Genomic DNA, 16060 nt, shown 5'->3' on the forward strand with positions numbered 1-16060 from the left:
GACCATCGAGTTATCCATGGTAGAGACTGACGGAGAAAACTGAGAGGTCCAAAAAGAAGAAGCACCGGCATGTGCAGGAGTGATCGAGGTCAAGCTCTTGGTTGTCCCAGTCCTCCCGCTCTTACAGAGCAGAGGAGTACCCTGAGGAGACTGAAGAGCAGGAGGAGGCTGCCCCGGTTTGACAAATCCCGCCTTGGCACCAAGGAATTTGTGGGTGCGACTGCACCAGCTTCAGTTGACCATGATTCCTCTGCATTATAACTGACAGTGGTTTCTTTCCCTTCCGCTTCAGAATTTGACCGACACGAACTGCTGATCTATGAAGAAGTGGCACGCATGCCTCCATTCCGCAGAAAAACCTTGGTGCTCATTGGCGCCCAGGGGGTCGGCCGGCGCAGCCTGAAGAACAAGCTTATCATGTCTGACCAATCTCAGTATGGAACCACCATCCCATGTGAGTCTTGCCAATCTTAGCAAGGGCGTAAGGGTATGGTGTATTTTATTTTTATTGTTCCACTCCACCCTGAATATGTGTGTAGGGGAAGGAGAGTTCAGCATCATAAGTTAGAAATGAATAGATTAGTCTATTTCTGAGCCATATCAATTTCACATATGTCCATTCATTTCACATGCATTATTCATAATTCTGTTCCATCCCTTTAATCATCCCCAGCAAATAGAAATTGATGGTAAGACAAATTTCCTGTTTTTCTTACATCTATATCCAGTCGTGGAACCCAAAGCATTTTATATTTATCATTTATTTATTATTACATTTACATCTCACCTTTCCTCCAAGGAGCTGAAGATGACATACATGGTTCCCTCCCTCCCCATTTTTATCCTCACAGCAACCCTGTGAGGTAGATTAGGTTGGGAGGCAGGGACGGAGCATGAGAACGTAAGAAGAGCCTGCTGGATCGGGCCAATGGCCCATCTAGTTCAGCGTCCTGTTCTCATAGTGGCCAACCAGTTGCCCATGGGAAGCCTGCGAGCAGGACCTGAGTGCAAGAGCACTGTCCCCATTTGCGGTTTCCAGCCTCATGGCTGAGTGAGGACTTGAACTCAGGTCTCCGAAGTCCTAGCCTAACACTTTAATGTGCATTTTTTTAAAAAATAAAAGAAGCTACATAAAATGTGTGTCAGTATGTTTCAAATACATTTTTTTCACAAAACATGTGAAAATACAAATTGATAAACATATTTCTAAATGTATGTTATCCCAAAATACACGTTTGAAATACACTGTGAACCAAGCATTGCATCACAAAATCTGACAAAGTGCAAAATCCTAAAGAAAATTAAGTTTTAGTCCACTTTTTAATCTGGATGGTGCAGTAGGCCAGTTCCCACCGGAATTCACAAAGACCAAATTCCTCAAGAATCCCTGGGGGTGTGAGGGGTAGACAGGGAGAATTCAGGGCAACCTCTTCAGTTCTGTTTCTTAGGAAGCTACCATTGATTTGATCCATCAGAAGGTAGCAGGGCATTACAAACTTGTTCTGACCTCACATCATCACTAGAGGGAGACGCAGACCATGTCCAGTTTCAGTTTCTGGATGATCTAGGTTTGCTCATCTCTCTTTTTGCAGACACTTCGCGGAAACCTAAGGAGCATGAGACGACTGGGCAGGTGTACTGCTTTGTGTCTAGGAGTGAGATGGAAGGAGACATCAAAGCAGGCCGCTACCTGGAGCATGGCGAATATGAGGGGAACCTCTATGGGACTAAGATTGACTCTATCCATGAAGTCGTAGAGTCGGGCAAGATGTGCATTCTGGATGTCAACCCACAGGTAGTGCTTCTTTTCTCACTCCCAAGGCTTAGGGCGAAGGGAGGATGATCCCCACTCAGCCATAAAGCTTGAGTGAGCTTGGGCCAGGCACCTGCCTCACAGGGTTTTTGTGGAGAAAAAATGGTCAAGGGGAACCAATTTTGCATCCTGAGTTTCCTAAAGAAAGAAGGGTGGGATAAAGATGAAGTAAACAAACAGAGATGCAGCTAAGAATATAACCTCCTCATCATGTAATATAAATAACTTAGGGTGCAATTCAACTCACCTTTCTGCCGTGCTAGGGTGAGTCAGATGGCATGGATCCCTGGCGGTGCCGGCAGGCTCCCAGCTCTGCCAGCCTTTGCCAGCAGTAGCCCTTTGCTGTGGCTGAGCCATGGCACTGCCAGCAGCCTGCCAGTGCCACCAGGGGTTCACTGGGGACCTACCGGGCAGACGGAGGGCCAGTAGAAGCCCTGAAAATGGAGCATTCCGGGGGGGGGAGCAGCGGGGGGGGATTTATGCAAGATCCTCCTCCAGAGCCCTCCTCTGGGTCCCGCTCCACCTGGAAACTCCATTGGCCAAAAAATTGTAATGGGCCTCTAGGGGAGCTCTTACTCCTTGGGAGGCCAATTTGCAGGAGCCAGCACTTCCTGGCCAGCTTGTGCGCACGGCTCCCAATGGAGCCAGCCTTCAGCTGGACCAGCAGCTCCTGAGCAGGATCCCACTGAGCTTTCCACCAGCTCCTCCTCCCCAGCCTCCCTTCTGCCAGCTCCCCAGCATTTGGATTGCTCTGTTAATGTCACTCATCATTCTGAAAGAAAAGGAGTTCTATTTTGTTTTATCCAAAATTCCCAATATTTCTATAGCGGCCCTGAAAGAAAAACAACAGCCCTGCCACCCAAAAAGCAACTACCATCGCCCCTTCCATTTCTCACACCACCTCCCCAATTTATTATCTACTAGGGGCTTCACCCCTGCATGATTTGTCTGCCAACTCCTCTCTCCCCTGGGATATCCTAAGACACACACACATATAGAGGGACTCACCAGGCACTCCCAAACACACACACACACACACATACACAGGCAAATCCCCAAACTGCCCTCCCAGCACTCACCACTGCCCTGTTTAGGCAGCTTACCATTCTCTTGCATTGTCGCTGCTGCCTGCTCACCCACCCCATGCTCACTCCCCTACTCCCTGCAGCTTGTCCAACCTCCCCCATGCTTGCTCACCTGCCCACCCCCTGCACTCGCCCGCCGCTCGCTCACCATCCTTGCCCCCCTCACTCCCTCATCTCGTTTGCCTGCTATCCTGTCGTTCTGCCCCACCCCCATGCATGCCGGCGTGACGGCTTACAAGAATATTAGATAGTTAGAAAGCGTAAAGTGGCAAATGTCAGGAGTGTCTATTTATTGGTAGCATTTATAGCCTGCCCTTTAGCAAAAAAGGCTCTCAGAGCAGTTTATAGAAATCAGTTCTAAGGTGGCCCCGGCTTTCAGGCTCACAGTGTAAACAGACATGACACACAAGGAAAAAGGAATGGGAGGGGAGGAGGGAAAAGGAAGCTCAAGTACAAGTTCCTAAGGTCACAGTTCTTAAATGTCAGTTGTGGTCCTGGCTGTCTTGCCCTTGATAAAGAGCAGTCCCTCCCTGGAAGCACTCTCCCTCCCTTCCCCCCCCCCAATCAGACCGAGGAACAGCTGATGACAATGTCAGGGCCAGGAGAATAAGGCAGCTCCTGCCACAGACTTCTTCCCTCAGCCAGTGATGGAAAACCAGACTGATGAACCATAAAATGGTGGGAGTACATTCAGCAGTGAACCAGCAACAAAGTGTCCATGTCAATACACTAAGGATGGGATCTGTTGGCCGGTGCCAGTTCAAAAGCATTCTGTCGACCTAACAAGCTGTTATCAACGTGAGTTCATTTTTTGTCCATAAGCCGCTACTTATACTGATCCAGGTTTTTTCCCTTTGAAAAAGATATTAATGTTAATATCAATATTTTGAAAGGAAATATTGATATTTTGAAAGAAAATATCAATAAATTGAAGGAAATATCAATAAAAATATTGATATTAATAATCAATATTTTAGATACAGATTTTTTTTTTAAAAAAATCCATTTCCGAAAACAGCTGCAGAAAATCATTACATAAAAATCTGATCTGCAACAATAGCAAATAATGGAAAATTTAGTACCAAATCCAAATTTGACAGAACATGCCCATGTTTTGTGCAGCACCTTGAACATTGCTGGTGTTTAATGGTATGCTGCTGTCATGACAGTCAACCTTTTCATCTCTCTCTTGGATGCTTGAGCAGGCTGTGAAAGTTTTAAGGACTGCTGAGTTCGTCCCCTATGTGGTGTTCATTGAAGCTCCGGATTTTGAGACTCTTCGAGCCATGAACAAAGCAGCTCTGGAGAATGGTGTGGCTACCAAACAGCTCACGGTGAGCGTCTCTCCTCTCCCACAACCTTTGCCACCAGTTCACTTGGAATGAATAGGAGAGGTGTGTACCTGGGCCTCTCCCATCTGCAATCATTGGTCTGGTCTAAGGCGCTGCTCATCAGCAGCTAGGGATGTGGGGGGAAATCATTTCAGTATGCATTTAAAGGTGCGCCTGCCTAAATTGCACTTTCTGGAACAATATGAGAACCAAAACATAGGCATCCTTTGAAATTCACACTTCTCCAAATTTTGCAATGCCATTCTCCAGCCAAGTAGAATCTCATTTCTCCCCCATCCCTAGTGTCTGCTCAGGGTCAAGTGTGCTTTCCTAGATGCTATTCACAACAATTTGAGCAAGGGAGCTCTCACAAGCAAACACCCCTGCTGAATTCTTACCCCGTCCCTAGGCTGACTATGGGAGAACATACCATACTGTGCAGGGTGTGTGTGTGTGTGGGGGGGGGATGACAGATATTTGCTATTTTTTATAATAATATCTGGGCTTCCCAATAACTCACCAATAAGGACCCTGTGCCTCATTTTAAGCCAAGGGGTGGGCTCCATGACATCTGGGAGGTTGAGACTGTTTGCTTCAGTCCTGGGGAGTAAACAATAAGTGCTGGTAACCTGCTTTTTAAGGGTAGAAACATACTTACTGTTATGCCAGTTCCAGTGCATGTCTACCTCTCTTTTCTGAAAATGGGGGCATATGACACTAGTCAAATTCTGCCCCTTTTTATTCTAAAGCCCTGGTTGGATCAGCTCAAGTGAATTTTTAAAAATTCAGCTTCAGACAGATTTTGCAACTGATTGGTAGATCAACCCATTTGCCTTCCAAGTGTGGGCAATGGAAACACTTTGCTGTAGGCTCAGGCAGAGACAGTGATTGGCTCAACACTTTGGTGTGGGAGGTCCTGAAGGATCTGAAGTCAGCAGTGGGGAAGGAAGCTCTATCCAGCCAAGGGCAGAGTCTTTTCAAAATGCAGCCAGAAAAACCATGCTAATTGCTTTTGAAGTGACTAGTGTGCCCACAGCCTTAATCTCTTCAGTTTACAGCCAAGGTTGCAATTAAGAAACTTACAGCTTGCAATTTTTCATGTCTTCCTAGGATGCTGACCTGAAGCGGACGGTTGACGAGAGCTGCCGAATCCAGCGGGGCTATGGGCACTACTTCGACCTCTGCTTAATCAACGACAACATGGAACGGACATTCCAGAAACTTCAGGAGGCCTTGGAGAAGCTGCACAGTGAACCCCAGTGGGTTCCTGTCAGCTGGGTTTACTAAAGGGGAGAGTCCTCTCTCCTCCCCCTCACCCCAACCTCAGAGCCTTGGCTTTCCCATCTCCCCATTTTTGCCAAGAAACCCAGATCCCTCACCTGCACTTCCCGGCACATTTCCTGTTTGCGATCTCTCTCCCTTTTCAACCACCCACCTAGGTAGCCCATTCAAAGCAGGTGGAACAAAGTTGGCTTTATTTGATTCTGAAAGTAAAGGTGCTTCCTCAGTCCATCCTAGAACACCTCCAGCCAACGAAGAACTGTTGTTTGCTACTGCCACAGATGCATGGATGTCCTCCTCTCTCTCCCTGCTTCCCCTTTATTGACAATGAGGAGCCCTTCAATGAAGAATTCAATATGGTGAATGGGGTTGGTAGGGGAGGGAGAATGAGCTGAGCTATCAACTACCCACAATGCCTTGCTCTGTCTGCTCCTTGTGATTGTCTTGGTTACAGACTCGTCTGCTTGTTCAGACTGGGTTGGGAGTCAGCACCTCTCCAATCACAGCTAACTCACTGCCAAAAACACTGCTTTGTAGATGGACCACAATATCGCCAAAAGAACTGCTAGCCTGGGGTGTCTCCCCACCACCACTTTGCGCACACACTGAGTACATTGCAGGAGGGGAAAATGCCTTGCCTCCCTGGAAACTAGGTCTGTACAATACCACTGCAAGATTTTGTGGGATATTAAAGGGAGCTGCATAAAAGTTTTGTGAGTGAAAAAATGTGACACAGGATAGCCTGGTGGTGGGAGCTTTGATCTGGAAAATTTAGTCCCCTGGCAGTGGCACAAACAATGATGGCCAAAACAGCTCCTTTAATCTCAGTTTTGCAGTCTGTAAAGTGGGGCTACATTTATCTATTTTGTGCTGTTTTATACCATATGGGACTGGAATCCTTTACTGCTTCTTGCCTTTGATTCTGAAATGGCTATAAAAAGCAGGTTTCAAGGGTTGCAGATATGCCACTGGTGTCACCTGGATTTCCCTCAACCTTTCCAAAGACCCCTCCCTGTCCAAGATCTTGCAGGAGCTGTTGTCAGTCCACGTAGACAGTACTGGGCAACGTGGATCCATGGTCTAACTTAGCAAAAAGCCACTTCATAAAAAGCCTTCTGTGTTCAGCTGGGATGTTTTTCCTCTCTGGCCTCTGTGAAGCTAACACAGTAGTAGGAAACCTGCATAGGGAGGCCGCTAGGGAAATCCAGGGCTGGTACCAAAAGTCAGCATCACTAGGCACCTGTCAAGGCCCACACCTTTGCAGGGGGACCACTGCCACTCTCTGGAGTGCTCCAGGCCTTGCTCTACCTGCCTTGTGGTTGTATGGATCAGGCCCAGAGGGAAAGGGCAAGTGAGTGGTCAGTGGTACCTTGGAGAGGAAGAGCAGGGGTCCAGGGTGGGTACCTTACCAAGTCCCCCTCCCCCCCCCCAAAATCCCTAGAACTGTCACTGGAGAAAACAATATAAATTATAATCTTTGCTCCAAATCCTTGCTGCTTCACCCTCCTTGTATTATTATTATTATTGTTGTTATTATTGTTATTATTATTATTATTGTTTCATCACTTTTTACAGTGTCTTACAAAATATCAAAAATCAAAATGCAAAACAACTGATCAAGCATTTAAAATCCAAACCATAGAAGTACATGAAGTCATCTGCATTTATGTGAGCCTCATGCTCCCCCCCCACCTGCGCACACACACACAATTCTTCATCCAGGGGATCCAGGCCTTTGGTTCCATTTCCCCATCTTGGCTTTCCCCACAAGGCTGCCTGTAGTTGCTTCTCTTGAGTCCCAGGGCTCTCCTTTTTCCCTGCCAGGACCAACAATCACTACCTCACAACACTACGGCAGCTGTTAACTGGCGGCATGAGCCGCTGCGGGGCTAAGGCAGAACCTTGGACTCGGGGACTTTTTTTTATTGCAGTGGTTTTCTCACATGCCCATTTTCTTTCTTTTAAAAAGCTCAACCTGATTCCATCCCACCTGCCCCGCATTTGAGATGATCACCAGAAAGATGCTGGGTCCATGGGAGGCTGGTTAGCCGGGCAAGGTGGGGTACAGCCCCACTAGTATTTTTGCTACTGCATTGCTGAAGTGTCTGCAGTATCTTTGCAAGCAAGGAGGACAGGAAGAAAACCAGAACAAATCGGTCCCGTCTCCAACTCTCCAGTGATCCCCTACCCCCCCCCCAGTCCAGTGGTTACAAGGCGCCACTGACTGGGTCTACTTTTGGCTGCTTTCATGGGGTGCATAGCGAAGGTTATCGGTGGAATGTTTTCCTTATCAGTCAGAAGAGAGGATAGCTGGATCACTAGCGCTCTTCATTGTGTTTTTAGAGGTCACTTCCAGATTACCAGTTTGGAGGGAGGTTAAATGATGTCAGCTCTTTATTGAACATTCTTTCTTGTTTGTGGGGAGGAGAGATGACGTTGCATCAATCAGTCGTTATCCCGCACTTTTCAGTGCATTTTTCTGCCGCATTCCTTATTGCAAAAAGTTTTTTTTAAAAAATGGGGGCAAGCAGGTGTGTTGCACAAGAGCTCCGAATCAGCTTTAAAATTGTGCAACCTCAATTAGCCACTAGGTGATTGCATCGCACCCAAACACAGTGACAGTCTGGAAGTGCCCAAGGTTTCCTGCCAGGTTGCCTGTGCCTTGTAACCCAGCATTAATTTCAACAACAGAGGCTTTTTAAATATAGCAATAACTCCACCTGCTGGTAATCAAGTAAACAAGCATGTTGTGCCCTTTAATGCTGCTCAAGTAACTATAAAACGCATTTGGTATTGTACAAAACTGCAGAGGGAGGGCAGTGCATTAATAATCTGTGAATGGTTGCTGCTGGGATGGATGCGTTTTAAAAGCTGCTTCCGCTTCACACCATAGGGAGGGCAGGGGCAATGCAAATGATCTGAAAGGTGCAACAGACTGTGTACGCTCTAATCCCACAGTCAGGGTCAGAAACTAGATAAAACTGTAATGTAGAAGGAGTGGCATGCAGGGCAAAGCAAACCCAAAGAACAACAATGGGATAGCACGGAGGAAACCCACTCATCCCTAGGAGGGGGGAAACACAGCTCTCAGACTCTGGAATATTGCTAAGCATGTGCAAATCTGCTCTGAAGCTGCAATCATATGCCCCAAGGATGGGGAAGCTGTTGCCCTACTGATGCTTTTGGAGCCCAACTCCCATGAGCTCTAGCCAACATAGCCAATGGTGGTGAGCAATGAGGAGAGCCAAAATCCAACAACATCTGGGGGGCTACAGGGTTCCCCATGCATGCTATACATGTTTATCTAGGTCCTCTGCTAAAATGATGGGGGGGGACATCCCTTTCAGCCAGAGATTGTGATCCACACTTCTCACAATTGTGCATCAGACTCTCCCACTGAAAGGGAGGGGTTCCTCTTTAGTGTTAGCAGAGGATGCCATGCAGGTTTGCATGGAATCCCATGCTAAAATGATGGGAAAAGTCTCCCTTTTAACAGCCCTATTGAAATCATCCCTGCTCCTGTCTGCGCCTCTGAAAACCAGAGGCTGAAGCAGGAATGCTGAGCTGCTTGAACTGAGCAGGATTTAAACAGCTGGGATTAAACCCTGGGGCTTTGGCTGCATGACCCTATTCCCTGCTGCAAAGGCAATGCAGGATTTAATCCTGTCCTCCTGCCCACCAGCTGACATGACTAGTGACATCAGCTGATGGGCAGGTGGGTGTTATTTGAGGAAAAGGGTCTCATGGCCCAAACTGGAGCCCCTGGCAGGCCAAGATTGGCCTGTGTGATGGAGGTTCCCCACTCCTAATCTAGGAGGAAGGAAGCCTGATTAAATATAGGGGGACTTACTTCTGAGTATATATATATAGGATTGTACTGTGTGGATGCAAATCTGGCAATCTAAAGTTCTGATTTGGATTTGTCCTTGTGGAAATGGTTTGATCTCTGTGATACTTCCCTCCCATACCCCAAGCACACAGTTTACTGGCTTTTCAAAGAACCAGTACTCTCTCTTTGAGACCTTAACTCACTTCTTATCAGTGGCTTCCAAATCCTTGCCACGTACTTTTTATATCCTACAAAATTGGTATGTGCATGATTTTTTAATTTCGTAAAGATAGCTAAAATAGATATGTACCTTTCTTTTTAAAAAAATAAATAATGTGTATATATAAAGAGAAAGAAAAGACTTTATAAATTGCTAGCAGTTATGGGTGCACAGAAGTGAAAAAGAGTATTATTAATTGTGGCATCCTGGTTAGAAATGTCCAAAAGAACACAGTCATATGTTGTAGCAAACTACAGTTACAAATTTTATATATATATATGTGTGTGTGTGTGTGTGTATATATATATATATAAAAGGATAGTCATTTAAGAAGTTATGCTGTTGTTTACATGGATTAAGGGGCAGAAAACTGTCCCTTTTGGAACATCCACAGTTTGCCATTCATCTGAGGTCCAGCTAATAAACACAATTAGCTATGTGTTAGCCACTCAAAATTCAAACTGGGTTTTATGGAGGGTGTTCAACATAAAGGTGCCCGTTATTACAGGCCTTGCAGTGGAAACCAGCCAAGGATTATGGTTTGCAATGGATTAATGAAATGGACAAATGTTCATGGCTGATGGCTGTAATACCCGTTGAACTTTCTGGGACTTACCTCAAAGTAGATATGTACACAGGATTGAGCTGTTAGTGGCATTAATCATGTACATTCCCACCAATGACACCTAGGTTCATTCTTGGAGCTTTTTGCTTAGATATACTTTTCTGCTGGGACTGATCTTTATTGCTGCAAATTCCCTTGCAGTGTTGTCCGGTCATCCCTTCTAGTAGTTTTGTTCTATCCACTGATTGCTCTGTCTCTGCCCGTTTCTGTGTACTTTGTCTAGACCTCCATTCCCATGTTTTCTTTTATGTACATCTCTTAGCCATTTCTTTACCTCTGGGGCAAATCTCATGTTTGGTGCTCACAGAATTGCTTTTGTACAGCTTGAGCTCCCACATGTGTGAGAATTGGTATATAGAATCAGAAAGATACAGAAGCCCATTGGCTCCAATCCTCATCCCTATGATAAGACCCACACACATGTCAGCCCCTTTGAAAGATGGGAAGGGTAGCATTACTTTGCTGTGTATGTATAGATTAGGGATGGGGTTCGCTGCCTAGTTCTGATCCACTTGTATTCCAATAGTCCGCTGTTTGATCCCGATCCACCTTTTTTCTTGTTCCCGCTTGCTTTGGCACTTGCTGATTCAATCCGCTGTTTTGCAGATAGCGACTATTGGTTTCAGTTGAAATCCAGTACTAAGTCTGATTTAGTGGATATTCTCCCCCATTGCTAGCATAGATAACTTCTTACTTTGAAATGGGATCCCTGGATCTTGATGAAAGTATCTTATGCTTTCTCCCATAAGTATTGTTTGTCTACATTTCTGTCTATATATGGAGTTAACTATGTATTATATGCAAAAACGTGTAACTGAGTCCTGAAGCTATATTTTAAAATGAAAAGCTGCTATGGGGGCGGGTAAATGTAGACTGGAGAAGCAGCAGGGGAAGAGAAGGTTGCTTCACCCTCTCCGTACCAACAATTTCCCTGCTTCAAATCATCCTCTTCCCCAGCAGCTTTTTCTACCTTGGAATCCAAAAACACATTTCCCCCAACGCTCTTGCAGTTCTGGGTGACGTGACCTGCAGGGAGACTCTCTGCATTCCAGGGGCCAAGGCAGGACCAAATGGTTGTCAGGGCTCTTTCCTCAACTTAAGCCACTCAGGTGGCTTCAGCACCCCCCTCTGCCCCCTGCTCTAGAGGGAAAGGCAGTTCTCTCATTACTACATGCCAGAAATAGCTTGGCCATTTGAATCCTTCCAAGGACTTGCCTTTCCATTCTGCTTCCATTTTCTCAACAGTATCTGAAGAGAAAGGCCGAGAATAGCAGGGATGTCCCCATTGTGTTAGCTGCACCTGCTGTAGAGCAGTTGGGCAGAGCCAAGGAGTGATTCCTGGCAAGGAACAGATTGAGCAGAGTGCCAGGGTGGTGTAGTGGTTAAAGTGTCTGACTAAGGACTGGGAGAAAAGGGTTCAAATCCCCATTTGACCATGAAGTTCACTGAGTGAGCTAGTCACCAACAATCAACCTATCCTATCTCTAAGGGATGTTGTGAGGATAATATGGAGAGGGCTCTTTGGAAGAAAGGTGGGATAGAAAGGAAGCAGAAGGCAGCTTCTGCAAGGCTAGTCAAGACTTAGTTTTTGAAGATGCTTGGCTGAGCCTTACTGGAATCACCATCTGCTGCGCAATCTGCTTCTGACAGCACCATGAGTGAGGGATAGATGAAGGCAGGGATCGGCATCTGAATGGTGTTATCACCGTTTAAAGTTTTGGGCTTAGGTTGGGCTTCTGTTGGGCTCTGCTTCAGGCTGCAAAATGTCTTGGGCCAGCACTGACCCTGTTTCATTCCTTTTCATCTCCTCCATCCCTTCTTTCTCCCTATGCCTGGTTGAGCCCCTGACTTCCCCCAGCTCATTCTGTCTCAATAATAATAATAATAATAAAAATAAAAAAATAATATCATCTGTGGGGGTTTTCTGTTTATCCTACAGGGCTGCATACATAGGTCTTACTTCCAGTATTGTGTCAACAACTACAAGGGCTAGAAATGTTATTACTTCTTTTTTAACAATATATATATATATATATATATATATATATATATAACAAAATAATTTTTGCAGCTCTAGGCATAAAGTAAATGACACATTTACAATGCAAAATGAAATCACAAGAACTGATACATCTGGAGAGCAGTCCCACTACATGGACGTGACAGTATTTAGTGGCTTTCTCTTTGCTTAATTTCTTTAAAAAAAAAACCTGTATATATTGTGCAACAGAGTCTCATACTGGAACTGCCGTCTTTTTAGTTTTTTTTGCGAGGGGGTGCCATTTCTGTTGTCTTCCCCCTTGAATAATTATTTTTTTACTGGTTTCTTTATTTTAAAAAGGCAACAGTTCAGCATGTTGTCTACTGTGTGTGCTAGAAAAGTCATCTCTCATGAGAGTGTTGTGTTATTTTTGACTAGTGCCACATTTTAGAAGGTGTTTTGTTTGAATATTTTGGTAGATTCTCTTCTACTCTTTTGGTAGATTCTTTCCCGTTGTTGTTGTTGTTCTTGTTGCTAAGTTGGGGAGAGAAATGTTGTTCAAGTTTTCCTGTTTTGAATTTATTTTTATTATAGTTAAATTATCATTATCTATTTATTTATTAATAAAGATCAATAAGAATAACCTCTTCAGATTAGGAGTATTTGGATTATCCTTTGCAGTTACTTCTGGTAAACTCAAGAGGGCGCAATAGCCAGTACCAAATGTAGGTACAAATCTGCCCAATACAAAGTTTAGATTCAAATACCTATTAACTGGGGTTGCTGTTTTGCCACAGTAGTTCCTGTGTTCATGCTCAAGTTATTACTATGCCAAGCCCCTAATATTTATAGCAGGTTGGGGTTTTTTTTGGGGGGGGAGAGACAAAGAGTCAGGGAAGGGGAGAAGTCTGAAGGAAATTTTCAGTGAGGGGAGGTAGTGTTCACCTTATTAACCAAAAGAGGTGGCCAAGAGGGTATTATGTCTTTTACTCTCCTTCATCTTTAAAAGACCCTACTTGCAGCGCTTCTAAAAGCAGGCCTGTGACCACGCAATCATAGGCATTCTAGTTAGTGTTGCAGGCAAGGAAGCCTGTGTGTCAAGACCCCTGCACTGCCACAAGTATGCATGGGGCATTTTAAAGATGTTGCAAAGCGAAAAGAAAAAAGACCCCTCCCCGGCCACCTTATACATGTAATAAGGCAAACACAAATTCCACTTTCCCACGACCCCCCCCTTGAGAAATTTCTTCAAGGTTCTCCCTCTCTCTGTGAAAGAAGCTTGTGGTGGGGGGTCAAATGCCTCTTTCTCCCAGAGCAAAGAACTTTGTGAAAACACGGGATTCAGCACAGCACTAGTTCAAGTATCCTAGTGGATGCTTCTATTTAGGAAAGTTAGCATGTTTGCATCTGGTGTTTCAGGGGACCGAATGTAAGGTTTTGGAGGGGGCACAGCTTGCTGAGCTTGTTTTCTTGTTTTCTGCTGCCGGAGGGCTGCCTTCTGGGATATTTCTTCAGGGCAGCAGCCATCACTGCTTGCATCTGCCACCAGTTGAGATATAGATATATAGTATGTATGTGCGCTGCTATTAGGAACAGGGAAGAAATTGGATTCAGTTCACACTTCAAAGTGAACCTACCTAATCTGCAGTTTCTGGAACAATACATGAAGCAAAATGCAGCCATCCTTCAAAATTTGCCCACCTCTGAATTTTGCAGTGCAATTCTCCAGCCAAGTAATGTGAACAAAAATGCATATATGAGGGTAAAGTGTTCATTAAAATGCATATATTAGTGAACACAGCATACAAAATGTGTTATGTTAGGGAACATTGCCTCGCAAAAATGTGTATATTGGGAGAAATCAGCACTCAAATGCAGATAAATTTTCACGAGGACTTTTAAAAAGGATGTGTTCTCAAACTGATACGGAAAGCGGAGAACTGAATTTAGGACTGGAAAAATAAGAAATGGAGAGAAATCGAAACTGACAGGTTCGCCTATCACTACGATGCATGTGTGCACATGGCAGGCATTTTTATTTCAGGCGTATAAAAGTGACAGTGGTGGTGGCAGCCACAGCGGCTGCTGCAACAGACAATGAGACGGGGTGCAAGTAGGGATGGGGGTACATTTGGTTCGGTTTGCCTTTTAATGCAAGCCATCCCAATTTGTACTTCCCTGAAACAATATTTGAACTGAAGCATAGCTATCCTTCAAAATCTGCACTTCCTTGCATTTTGTGGTGCAGTTGTCCAACACAAGAATGTGTACAAAAATGCATATATCAGCAGAAAGTGACCATAAAAATGCATATATTAATGAAAATAACATACAAAAACACATTGCAAAAAATCATATATTAGGCAACACTGCACACCTAATATGTAGATTAGGAGAAATGCATGCTAAAATGGTGATATATTTTCACGATCACAAACCAATGCAGAAATGGGGCCAACTGAACTTAGGATTGCTCTCTGTTTCTCATGTTATCAATAGTTGACAGATTCATCCATCTCTAGGCACACAGGGTGCTAAGCGGGTGAGATATATGGTAATACTTATGCGCTGCTCACATGTAACAAAATGTGTGCAGAGCAGGCAATAAAAAATGATTTCATACAACAACAACAGTTACTGAAACATCAAAAAGCTTAAGAAGGATCTGCTGGATCAGACCAAAATTCCATCTGGTCCAGCCTTCTGTTTCCCACAGTGACCAATCGGATACTGCCGGAACCCCACTAGCAGGGCATGAAGGCAATAGCCCTAATAAAATGATTGGTTTTAAAATCCTAGCAAGCAGCTATGATCTCAACAATGGTGCAAAAGCAGTGGGCAGAGGAGGAAAGTGACATGACAGCAGTGATTGGACAAGAGGATGAGATACACTGGGCACCAGCTTTGCATTACAAACCCAAGCCCCTGAAACTAGCAGTTCTAAACTGGAAAAAATAGGGGCTCTCATGAACACTTGGATTTAAATGCCTGAGATATTTGGAACTAACTTTGGGCTGCCCCTGCCGTTAGGCAGAAGGGGGATGCTTCCTTCAAGTGAAAGGATGCTCAAATCAACAAGAAGTGGTTGGAGGACCAAGCTACGAATGCTCTGCATCCCTTCATGCCCTTGGGCACAGTGAAGGTTGGTACCCTGTTGCTAGCACTGAAGTGAGATTCAGCAACCAACCTAGTTGGCTTCTGCATCTGGAACGAGAAGCGGCTGGGGCTTGGCACTTTGTCCTTCCTTCACCTCCAGCACCAAAACGTCTTGGGACTACTTTTGGGCTTTCTAGCAGTGCCCTAATTGGGTGCAACACCTAACTGTCATTTTGAAGAAGCTCTCTGGAAGTAGCAGTGCCCCAGAGATAACTGCTGCAGTAAAAGCCAGGGGTAAAGTATGAACTCTGCCAAACATTTACCAACTTGGGGAAGACCTGGATTTCAACAGAAATAAGGGGAAAGAGAAAAAACAGAAGAATGTTCTCTCTCTCATTTTTTAAATCTGTTTCTACCTCTTCAGCTGTTTTGTCTGGCACTGGTAAATGTCTGAATTTCCATTCTTCCTTATGTTTACACCTCTCTCTCTCTCTCTCAGCGCATGCTATTTTATACCTTTAGTCATTCTGTACATAGAGAAGTAGTTCCTTTTGAGAACTCAGATGCTGCTGTACATTTCTTCTCTGTGTAGCCACTGCTGAAACCGGCCCCTTTTGTTACATTTCTGTTAACTTGTATTAAATTTCAAAGAAAGAAAGTCCCCAACACTGTCTTCTTGTGTCTTCTTCTGGCTCCTAAGGTGGAATTCAATTGCAGTTTTGAGACATTAGGAATTCTGGGGTTTGCGATGCTTGTGGCGAGTTGGAGCCTATGTGAGATCAACTCACGTCTTTGTCCC

At 44.8% G+C, this 16060-nt stretch overlaps 1 protein-coding gene across 4 annotated transcripts in view; it reads left to right on the top strand.

Annotated features, from left to right (window-relative positions):
* MPP2 (MAGUK p55 scaffold protein 2) overlaps positions 1-12169 on the top strand; it is a 78856-nt gene extending 66687 nt beyond the window's left edge. For 3 of the 4 annotated variants that reach the window (XM_061589335.1, XM_061589337.1, XM_061589336.1), the window contains exons 10-13: positions 293-454; positions 1593-1795; positions 4104-4232; positions 5340-12169. In XM_061589335.1, coding sequence (XP_061445319.1) covers positions 293-454; positions 1593-1795; positions 4104-4232; positions 5340-5516 — 671 coding nt within the window. In that variant the 3' untranslated portion in view covers positions 5517-12169. Of the gene's footprint in view, positions 1-292; positions 455-1592; positions 1796-4103; positions 4293-5339 lie in introns of all 4 variants that reach the window. The other variant, XM_061589338.1, reaches the window with a different exon arrangement.
* The last annotated feature ends 3891 nt before the right edge of the window (positions 12170-16060 follow it).

This window comes from Rhineura floridana, chromosome 11 (genome assembly GCF_030035675.1).
Source record: "Rhineura floridana isolate rRhiFlo1 chromosome 11, rRhiFlo1.hap2, whole genome shotgun sequence".
In the NCBI taxonomy this organism is placed as follows: Eukaryota; Metazoa; Chordata; class Lepidosauria; order Squamata; family Rhineuridae; genus Rhineura; species Rhineura floridana.